At 40.0% G+C, this 11,600-nt stretch overlaps 1 protein-coding gene across 4 annotated transcripts in view; it reads left to right on the forward strand.

Moving 5' to 3' along the window:
* LOC118075204 (stimulated by retinoic acid gene 6 protein-like) overlaps window positions 1-11,600 on the forward strand; it is a 38,803-nt gene that overhangs the window by 19,644 nt on the left and 7,559 nt on the right. For 2 of the 4 annotated variants that reach the window (XR_009556833.1, XM_035097084.2), the window contains exons 16-18: window positions 135-298; window positions 4,440-4,592; window positions 11,402-11,503. Coding sequence is in view for 2 of the 4 variants with exons in the window: in XM_035097084.2 (XP_034952975.1) it covers window positions 135-298; window positions 4,440-4,592; window positions 11,402-11,496 (412 nt within the window). In the remaining 2 variants the exon portion in view is untranslated. Of the gene's footprint in view, window positions 1-134; window positions 299-4,439; window positions 4,593-10,232; window positions 10,536-11,401; window positions 11,504-11,600 lie in introns of those variants that run through there. The other 2 variants (XM_060268768.1, XR_009556834.1) reach the window with 2 other exon arrangements.

The following is an 11,600-nucleotide window of genomic DNA, read 5'->3' on the forward strand; positions in this document are numbered from 1 at the left end:
TTTTGATTCCCACGCGTACCTGTAGCTGGAAGCCTGAAAGCTAGAAGCAGTTTGATTCAATTTACACTTGATGCTGCCTCCTTGAGTGCGTATAGTACTGTGACTCTCCTACGGCGATTTGTCCTTTTTTCCAGGAAAGCTTTCCACAATTTCAACTACTTCTTGTTCTTCTACAACGTGGTGCTGGGCCTGGGGGCCTGCCTGTTCCGTCTGCTGTGCAGTGTCACCGTGGGAGCCTGGCTGATTGCTCGGATAGACAGGACAATCATGCCGAAAGGCTATGAAGCTGCTGACCTGGGTAAGGCCTGGACTATCTCTCTCTCCCTCCCTCCCCCTGCCTCTCTCGGGCCATAAGGCTGGAAAGTTCTCAAACATACAGTAGCTGACTTTCAAAAAAGAAGCAAGTGAACAAATTCAAAGCCCACAGGGAAGCCCACAATGAAGACTGCATGATTTTATCAGCTTAATAGCTAAATTAATCAACTCAAACTTCAGTTGATTAACAAGTGATGACTAGGTTTAAGCAGTCAGCCATCCAGGTTACCTATTGATGGACAGTACCAGTTGTTTTCTGCAACTGTCCCGTGATAATTGCCCTTTAGCTTGTTCACACGTTCTGCTGAACATGGGCGCAAGCTGTTGTTAACTGTTTGTGATCTGAAGTATCTGAAGAAGTGTGCATGCACACGAAAGCTCATACCAGGGGTCCCCAAACTAAGGCCCGGGGGCCGGATGCGGCCCAATCGCCTTCTAAATCCGGCCCGCAGATGGTCCGGGAATCAGCATGTTTTTACATGAGTAGAATGTGTCATTTTATTTAAAACGCATCTCTGGGTTATTTGTAGGGCATAGGAATTTGTTCATTATTTTTTTCAAAATATAGTCCGGCCCACCACATGGTCTGAGGGACGGTGGACTGGCCCACAGCTGAAATAGGTTGCTGATCCCTGGCTCATACCAATGACAAACTTAGTTGGTCTCTAAGGTGCTACTGGAAGGAATTTTTTTTTATTTTGTGTTAAATAGACACCTTACACAGGACTTGAAGAATCTTCTCACCTGTCAGTTTGACAACAGTTGATAAGTATTATTCATATATATGTTAATAAATACAATGCATTTCTCTCCCTTGAGCCCAAGAGAGGGTTTAGCCCTTTTTGTTTTCAAAACTCCATCCATCATAGCATAAGTTATTAATCCATAGCTTGCCTGTCCTCACAAACTGCTCCAAATAGCATCTCCTTGAAGTCACCACTCACCCAGGTTCTCAGTCAAAGAAACAGCTAACAGAATAACCAACCAACTCCAAACTGCCACCTCCTTTCCCCAATACCATTTATTCTTTGTGAAATAAGAATGCTTTGGTTTAAGAACGGACTTCCAAAACGGATTAAATTAGTACACCAAGGTACCACTGTACTAATAAGTAAAACCAGTTTGCATGCAAGTGACATGATATAGGGAAATCCAACCAGATGGGCGGAGTATAAATAATAATAATAATAATAATAATAATAATAATAATAATAATATAAAAATAAATAAATTATTATTATTATTTATTCATTTATATACTGCTGAATGCTGCCCCCCAAAAGCTTCTAATTGGTTTGCTAGTAAAGAAAGAAAGAAAAAACCACACCCAGCTACACAAGCATTTTAACTTTAAATATATGTTGCTGTTTTTATAAAGAAAAGTGCTCTTGGGGGTAGCTCAGTTGGTTAGAGCATGGTGCTGATAATACCCAAGGTCACAGGTTCGATCTTCATATGGGACAGCTGCATATTCCTGCAGGGGGTTGGACTAGATGATCCTCAGGGTCCCTTCCAACTCTACAATTCTATAATTCTATAAATACATTTACCAGGCAAATGCAATGCAAATACGAACAGCTGTCTCTACACATGTGGAAGTGTTTTTGTGAAAGAGTGCACGCATGCTGCTTTGTTTAGCCCAACTGCTGTGTAATAGTAATAATAATTTTATTATTTATACCCCACCCATCTGGGTGGGTTTCCCCAGCCACTCTGGGCAGCTTCCAGCCCATATAAAAACATAATAAAATGTCAAAGATGGAAAACTTCCTGATACAGGGTTGTCCTCAGATGTCTTCTAAATACTACTACTACTACTAAGAATAATTATTATATAATACATAATATAACAGGTATGCATATTTGCAAAGGTATGCATTATAATAACAGATGGGCAGTTCCTCACTTGTTGAATATTACATGTGAATAACGGTGCAAGCATGCAGGTCAGGGGTTGTGTGCACAGATTGTACACACATCGGATGCAACAAAAAGGTGCCTCTTATTTTTGTCTTTCTTCTCATCTTATTAAAACGTTATTATTTATTTCCTTTGCGATTGCTTCCCATGAAGGATCCCAAAGTAATTCGCAGCATGATAAAAATATAGAGAGAAATGGCATAGATCAAAACATTTGCATATATAAAAACAATTCAGCACACAGATTAAATGAGAATACACATATATTCCCTCGCTGCGAGAAGCCAAGTTACAGGGAACCAGACAGAGGGCCTTCTCGGAAGTGGCACCCGCCCTGTGGAACGCCCTCCCACCAGAGGTCAAAAAGAAAAATAACTACCAGACTTTTAGAGGACATCTGAAGGCAGCCCTGTTTAGGGAAGCTTTTAATCTTTAAGAAATTAGTGTATTCCAATATTTATGTTGGAAGTCGCCCAGAGTGGCTGGGGAAACCCAGCCAGATGGGCGGGGTATAAATAATAAATTATTATTATTATTATTATTATTATTATTATTATTATTATTATTATTATTCAAATGGGACAAAACGTTGGCCATGAAAGTTGCTAGAGTTGTCCTCCTTTAAGGATCAGCCCCTCCCTCAGTCTGTAGCGGGTGGGGAGGGGGCAAGATGCATTCTTGTGCAAACAGGGTATCTGGTGAGATCAATATTGTATTTAGGACAAGGACCCAGGTGGCGCTGTGGTTAAACCACTGAGCCTAGGGCTTGCTGATCAGAAGGTCGGCGGTTCGAATCCCTGTGACGGGGTGAGCTCCCGTTGCTTGGTCCCAGCTCCTGCCAACCTAGCAGTTCAAAAGCACGTCAAAATACAAGTAGATAAATAGGAACCGCTACAGCAGGAAGGTAAACGGCGTTTCCATGTGCTGCTCTGGTTTGCCAGAAGCGGCTTTGTCATGCTGGCCACATGACCTGGAAGCTGTGTGCCGGCTCCTTCGGCCAATAATGCGAGATGAGCGTGCAACCCCAGAGTCGGTCACGACTGGACCTAATGGTCAGGGGTCCCTTTACCTTTACCTATACCTTCCCATGCATCTTTAACTTTTCAACCCTTTGGTGGACTAACATCCTACATCCTTTTAAATGTGCTTGTGGGAGGTGGCTTGTTTTTGTATTTATTTATGTTGTGAACTATGGATAAAGGGTTTACAAATTCCCATGTGCTCAGTAGGGGTGTCCAAATCTCTCGATTTTAGTTTTTATTTTCAGTTTTCCCTTCTTAAGTTCATTTTTTTGTGTGTGTATACTTTTTATTAATTTTCCTCTTTTATAATTTAAAATATTCATTAAACAACCTTAAAATGTCAATGACTTCCTTTCTTCTCTTTCCATGGTTCATTTTGCCTACCATGAATCCCTCCATATTTTACGTAAACTATACTGTTCAGTATTCCATTATTACATCCATCAAAACTTGTTTACACTGCCAACGTTTTCAAGTGTACACAATTCCCACCCCCATATATTCAATAAACATTTCCCAATCTTCTTTAAATGTATGTTCTCCTTGTTGTCTTATTCTATATGTGAGGTCTGCAAACTGCACATATTCCATTGGTTTAAGTTGCCATTCTTCTTTAGTTGGGATCTCGCTCCTTTTCCATTTTGGGGCTAACAGAACATGGGCTGCAGTAGTGGCATACATTGTTGTTATTGTTGTTTAGTCGTTTAGTCGTGTCCGACCCTTCGTGACCCCATGGACCAGAGCACGCCAGGCACTCCTGTCTTCCACTGCCTCCCGCAGTTTGGTCAAACCCATGTTCGTAGCTTCGAGAACACTGTCCAACCATCTCGTCCTCTGCTGTCCCCTTCTCCTAGTGCCCTCAATCTTTCCCAACCTCAGGGTCTTTTCCAGGGAGTCTTCTCTTCTCATGAGGTGGCCAAAGTATTGGAGCCTCAGCTTCATGATCTGTCCTTCCAGTGAGCACTCAGGGCTGATTTCCTTCAGAATGGATAGGTTTGATCTTCTTGCAGTCCATGGGACTCTCAAGAGTCTCCTCCAGCACCATAATTCAAAAGCATCAATTCTTCGGCGATCAGCCTTCTTTATGGCATACATAAAGTGGCATACATAAATAACCTTTTTTTGACATGCACTGAATTTTGACATGCACTGAATTTCTCCCTCACTATGATTTGACTTCAGGATTCAGAACATGGATTGGGATGCTCTTTATGGACCACTACCACATGAATCCCACCCTCGTCTGTTTTTGCCACCTTCTCGTGGTCCAAACGAGAGAGAGACAACAGCAGAGAACCCCCAACTACCATCATTTCACCAATGCAACAGTAACAGGTACGCTCTAGTCGGGCTGTTACAAATGTATACACGTTATCAGTAAATATTAGGAATATAGTCAACGTTGCCATTTACCAATACTTGCTACACTGGTACCTTTTTTTTATAATTATTTATTAAATTTTCCAGAATAAACACATTTAAAACATTATACAAAACAAACAAACACACAAACAAACATTCAAAAATACATACATCCCAAAAAACATGCTCCGCCGAGCTTGACTTCCCTCCCTCCCCTCAAAAGGTTTTCTAATCAGTTCTTATCTCGCAGTTCCTTTGTATCTAGTCTTTAAGGTCAATTCGTAGGATTTATTTCACGCCTGCAAGTGTCTTTAAACCTTTACAGTTCATTTCCATATAGTCCACAAATTTACTCCAATCCCTTAGAAACCTTGTCTCCCTCTGGTTTCGAATCCTGCTAGTCAGTCTCGCTAATTCTGCATATTCAATCATCTTTGTCTGCCAGTCTCCAATTGTCGGTAAGTCCTGGGTCTTCCATTTTTGGGCTAATAATGTCCTCGCCGCGGTTGTCGCATACAAAAAAGGGTACTGTCCTCCCTAGTTATCTCTTGGCCTATCAGTCCTAACAGAAAGGCCTCTGGTCTTTTGGGAAAGGTATACTTAAATATCTTTTTCAGTTCGTTATATATCATTTCCCAATATCCTTTAACCTTTTCACATTTCCACCACATATGATAAAAGTCCCCTTCCTTTTCATTACATTTCCAGCACATTCTGTTACTCATTCTATACATTTTTGCTAATTTCACTGGAGTTAAGTGCCATCTATACATCATCTTCCAAACATTCTCTTTCAAAGCAGTACATGCTGTAAATTTTATTGTTTGGTTCCATAATTTCAACCACGCATCATATTCAATATTATGCCCAAAATCCTTAGCCCATTTTATCATTACCTCTTTCGTCAACTCATCTTTAGTATACCACTCTACCAGCAAGTTATACATTTTGGACAACAATTTTATTCTGCCCCCTAGCAACTCTGTTTGAAATTTGGACCTTCTCTCCTCAAAACCAATTTTTTTATCTTTCACAAATACATCATTAATTTGATGATATTGCAACCAACTCGTCAAATATACTTTCACCTCTTCATACGGTTTCAGTTTCCAACCTTGTTCCGATTGTCTTAGAAAATTTTCATATGTTGGTCTCTCGCCTTCCATATTCACTTTTTTCACTATGATCACTTCCATTGGTGAGATCCACCATGGCGTCTTGGTCTCTAACAAGGCTTTATTTCTTTCCCATACTTCAAATAACGATCTTCTTATAACATGGTTCGTAAATCCTTTATGGGTTTTTTTCTTATCATACCATAGATATGAATGCCAACCTGCTCTGTTGTCAAATCCCTCCAAGTCCAACAAGTCCGTATTTTCCAATGTTATCCATTCTTTTATCCAGCAGAGACATGACGCTTCAAAGTATAATTTCAAGTCCGGCATGGAGAATCCGCCTCTTTCTGTCTTGTCTACCAATATTTTATATTTTATTCTTGGTTTCTTCCCCTGCCAGACAAATCTTTGTAAATCTTTTTGCCATTCTTTGAATTGTCTTGTCCCCTTTATAATAGGTATTGTTTGAAACAAGAATAACATTTTGGGCAATACGTTCATCTTTACAGCTGCAATTCTACCAAGGAATGACAACTTCCTCCTATTCCATATCTCTAAATCTTTCTTTATTTCTTTCCATACCAATTCATAATTGTCATTAAACAGATTTATATTTTTGGTTGTCATCCATATTCCAAGGTATTGTACCTTTTTTACAATCGCAATACCATGTCTTTGCTGCAAATCTTCCTTCTCTTCTTTACCAAAAATTTTTATCATCATTTTCGTCTTTTGTTTATTCATTTTAAATCCTGCCAATTGTCCAAATTCTTCAATCACTTCTATCACTTCAGCAACACTTTCTTTGGGGTTCTCTAATGTTACAACTACATCATCTGCAAATGCTTTCAGTTTGAATTCTTTCGCACCTAATTTAATTCCTTTGATGGATTGTTTTTCTCTAATTCTGTTTAGTAGCACTTCCAAGACCGTAATGAACAATAACGGAGACAATGGGCAGCCCTGTCTGGTCCCCTTTGTGATTTCAAATTCATCTGTCAAAACATTATTTACTATCAATTTTGCTCTTTGTTCCGAATATATTGCTTCAATCCCATTCAGGAAACATCCCCCTACCTTCATCTTTTCCAGGTTCTTTTTCATAAAATGCCAAGATAAATTATCAAAAGCTTTCTCTGCATCAATGAACATCAGCGCCGCAGGTTTATCTATTCTAACCTCCAAAAATTCTATCACATCTATAATATGTCTTACATTATCTTTTAATTGTCGGTTAGGTAGAAAACCTGCTTGGTCTTTATGAATCAAGTCCTTCAAGATCTCTTTCAATCTTGTTGCCATTATATCTGCAAAAAGCTTATAATCATTATTCAATAATGAAATTGGTCTATAATTTTTTACATCTAAACCATCTGAACCTTGCTTCGGTATCAAAGTTATATAAGCTTCTTTCCATGTGTTTGGGGTCTTTCCTCCTTGAAGTATATTATTCATTACTTCCACTAATACAGGGGTCAACTGTCCATTCAATACTTTATAATATTTTGCCGATAGTCCATCCGGTCCTGGCGCTTTTCCTTGCTTCATCTTCTTTATCGCATTCTGGATTTCTTGTGCAGTTATTGAGGCATTTAATTTATTCTTCTCTTTTTCCATAATTTGCTTTAACTTATATTTCTCCAGATATTCATTTATCTTTCTAGCATCTTCTTTTCCTTTACTATACAGGCTTTTATAATAATTTTGAAAGGCCCTTCTAATTTCTTTTGGATCTTCAATTATTTCTTCCCGAACTTTAATTTTATTTATTATATTTTGATTTTGTCTTTTCCTCAATTGCCAGGCCAACCATTTCCCTGTTTTATTTGCCGATTCAAAATTCTTTTGTTTCATCTGCTTTATCTTCCACTCTATTTCCTGATTCACCAACATGGAGAATTGTGTTTGCAACATCTTTATATTATTCTTAATTTGCTGATCGTACGGTTTGTCGATCAGCCTCTTCTCATTCTCCATGAGGTGTCTCAGAATTTCTTCTTTCTTCTTTTCTTTATTTCTCTTTAAATAACTATTTTTTTGTATTAGATAGCCTCTCATTACTGCTTTGCTTGCGTCCCATACTATATCTATTCCAGTTTCTTTATGCAAATTCCAATGGAAATAATCCTTCAAGATTTCTTTTGCTTTTTCCACAGTTTCTTTATTTTCCAACACTTCTTCATTCATTCTCCATCTAAAGGAATTCTGTTCTTTCCCTCTCATTTCCAAAAATACTGGATTGTGGTCCGACAATGTTCGTGGCGTTATTTCACTTTTTGTTGTCCTGGGTACTAATTCTTTAGAAATCCACATATGATCAATTCTTCCCGAACTTTGATTTGGTTCTGAAAAAAAGGTAAATTGTTTCGTCGTCGGGTGTTTCACTCTCCATACATCTACTAGCCCCAGGTTTTCCATAAGTTCAAAGAACGATTTAGGTAATTTTCCATCATGCTTCCTCTTTTTTGTTCTGTCCAATTCAGGTATCGCCACTCCATTAAAATCACCTAACAAGATAATCTTTTGATCCATGTATTCCATTAGATCTTCCTCCAACTTCTTAAAGAATTCTGCCTTGTTTTCATTCGGTGCGTAAATTCCAACCAAAAACATTTTTTCTCCATAAAATGTTATCTGCACAACGATCACTCTTCCCTCTTCGTCTCTCGAGATCAATTTCGGATCCAATTTCTCTTTCACATAAAAAACTACTCCTCTCTTTTTATTAGCAATTGAATTTATAAACTCTTTTCCTAATCCTTTATTGATTAAAATATGACTATGCTTCTTCACTACATGAGTTTCTTGCAAACAAATCACATCCAGACTCCTTTTCTTCAAAATATGTTCGATCTTGTTTCTTTTCTTCTTATCATTTAGTCCATTTACATTCCATGACAACACCTTGAGTGCCATGTTCAAATTCTGTTACAAGATCTGGTTTAGTCTTGGATGGGTATTTTATTACTATCTTTATCCTCTTCCTCCTCCTCCTCTGGTTTAGATTCTTCCCCCGATTCTCCTTCTTCTTTATCTTCTTCCTCTTCTTCTCTCTTTTTCTCTTTTTTCTTCCTTGGTCTAACGTCTTCTTCTTCTTCCTCCGTCTCTGCAGCCAAAATTGCTAAACTTGGTTCCAACGGCCCCAGGAACTTCTCATATTTCCTTAGAAATTTCCCGATGTCTGACATACTCGTCAATATGTGTTTCTTCTCTTTGTAGTAGAACATTATTCCTTCGGGATATTCCCACTTATGTTGTACTCCGTTCTTCCTCAGTAGAGACACCATTGATTTATACGCGTCCCGTTTGCGAAGGAACCTTCCCGGTATTTCTTTAAAGACGATTATGGGTCTTCCTCCGATAATTAACTTGTTAGTAAAACTTAATCTCAGAATCTCATTCTTCATTTCCATTGAATTGAAGATCACCAAACAATCTCCTGGTGCTTTTCTTGCTCTGGCTTTGGCCGATTTTACTCTGATCCTAAATGCAGTGACAATGGAGTTACTCACTTCTTCATCTGTTTTCTCCATCCATTTCGCTAGTTCTGCGGTGATTTTTGCTTTAATGTCCTCATCTTGTTCCTCTGGTATACCTCTTAATTTCAGATTTAATTGTTTTTGTTTCATTTCCATCATTGCCAAATTATCCAACATCTGTTCATGGGCCTTATCTAATTTATCAACTTTTTCTTTCACCTTATCCGATTGTTTCTTGACATCTCTAATTTCTTTCTGATTTTTCTTCACCGCTTCATCAGTTACTTTGGATCTCACTGTTAAATCCTTTATTTTTGTTGTGAGGTCCCCCACTGCCCCTTCCACCTTTTCAAATTTTTTATCTAGATTATCCTGTACTTCCCCTAACTTCTTTTCCATGCGTTTCTCATTTTGTCTTAATTCATCTTTAATTTTCTGCCATAAAACGTCCAGATCCTTGACTTCTTCTTGCTTTGATCCTCTTCTCTCTGATGGTGTTGCCGATCCTTTTTTCCCATCTTTAATCTCTTTTCCTGCCATTTTTCAAATTATATGGTACCTTGGTTTTCTAATGTAATCCATTCCGGAAGACTGTTCCGAGTTCTGAAACGTTCAAAAACGGAGGTGCAAAGGGCGGCCTGCAAATTTAATAGAGAAAATTGGGGGAAAAAATAACATATACACTCAGCAGAAGCCGTTTGACTTCGGAAGTGTGTTCAAAATCAGAAGCATTTACACTTCTGGGTTCACGGCATTTGAGTTCCGAAACATTCGTCAACGGAGACGTTCAAAACCGAGGTAGCGCTGTATTGTTTTAGGATGCCAGTAAGTCGTGTAAGCAAATTCTGACATTTACTAGCAAATCTCAAAACCCCATAAGTGCCTTAGGATCAAATCTCACCATCTGTCCTGCTCTCTGCTGGCAGATGTGGGCACTGCAGTGATATGGCCCATCTATGAAATGTTCAGGTTAGGAAATATTGCTGACACCCAGCTCTACCTCTCTTTCAAATCAGAACCAGTGAAGGCGGTGAAGGTCCTATGTGAGTGCCTGGAGCGGTTGGAGGATGGATGGCGGCTAACAGATTGAGGTTGAATCCTGACAAGACAGAAGTACTGTTCGTGGGGGAGAGGAGGCGGGCAGGTGTGGAAGATTCCCTGGTTCTGAATGGGGTAACTGTGCCCCTGAAAGACCAGGTGCGCAGCCTGGGAGTCATTTTGGACTCACAGCTGTCCATGGAGGCGCAGGTCAATTCTGTGTCCAGGGCAGCTGTCTACCAGCTCCATCTGGTACGCAGGCTGAGACCCTACCTGCCTGCAGACTGTCTAGCCAGAGTGGTGCATCCTCTTGTTATCTCCCGCTTGGACTACTGCAATGCGCTCTACGCGGGGCTACCTTTGAAGGTGACTCGGAAACTACAACTAATCCAGAATGCGGCAGCTAGACTGGTGACTGGGAGCGGCCGCCGAGACCACATAACACCGGTCTTGAAAGATCTACATTGGCTCCCAGTACGTTTCCGAGCACAATTCAAAGTGTTGGTGCTGACCTTTAAAGCCCTAAATGGCCTCGGTCCAGTATACCTGAAAGAGCGTCTCCACCTCCATCATTCTGCCCGGACACTGAGGTCCAGCACCGAGGGCCTTCTGGCGGTTCCCTCGTTGCAAGAAGCCAAGTTGCAGGGAACTAGGCAGAGGGCCTTCTCGGTGGTGGCGCCTGCCCTGTGGAATGCCCTCCCAACAGATGTCAAAAGGGAAAACAACTACCAGACTTTTAGAAGACATCTGAAGGCAGCCCTGTTCAGGGAGGCTTTTAATGTTTAATAGATTATTGTGTTTTATTCTTCTGTTGAAAGCCGCCCAGAGTGGCTGGGGAGACCCGGCCAGATGGGCGGGGTATAAATAATAAATTATTATTATTATTATTATTATTATTATTATTATTATTATTATTATTATTCTCACAAGTGTGCAGATGGCAGTGTGTGTGTTTGTGTGTGTGGATGCCTGGCTCGTCCCACAGGTGAAACCAGTATACTCGTTTTTTGGGGGTTTTTTTTGAAGTGGCAACCACGTTAATGAAGCTTCTTCCACCTGGTGTCTGTGCCTTGAAGGAGAAGGGATTTGGGCCATGTGGTCAAGGAGCATATTAGAAATTAGGCACTGATGCCTTATTTCCTTTTAGATTTCAGGGTTTCCAACAAAGCCAGGACCAGATGGCTGCTCTCGTACACTCTTCTAAATAACCCCAGCCTCTCGGCATTCAGGAAGTCAAAATGAGGGTCCTCTCCTACAAATGAGAAGGGGACGTCAGAGGACAAGATGGTTGGACAGTGTTCTCGAAGCTACGAACATGAGTTTGACCAAACTGCGGGAGGCAGTGC

This window comes from Zootoca vivipara, chromosome 16, assembly GCF_963506605.1.
Source record: "Zootoca vivipara chromosome 16, rZooViv1.1, whole genome shotgun sequence".
In the NCBI taxonomy this organism is placed as follows: domain Eukaryota; kingdom Metazoa; phylum Chordata; class Lepidosauria; order Squamata; family Lacertidae; genus Zootoca; species Zootoca vivipara.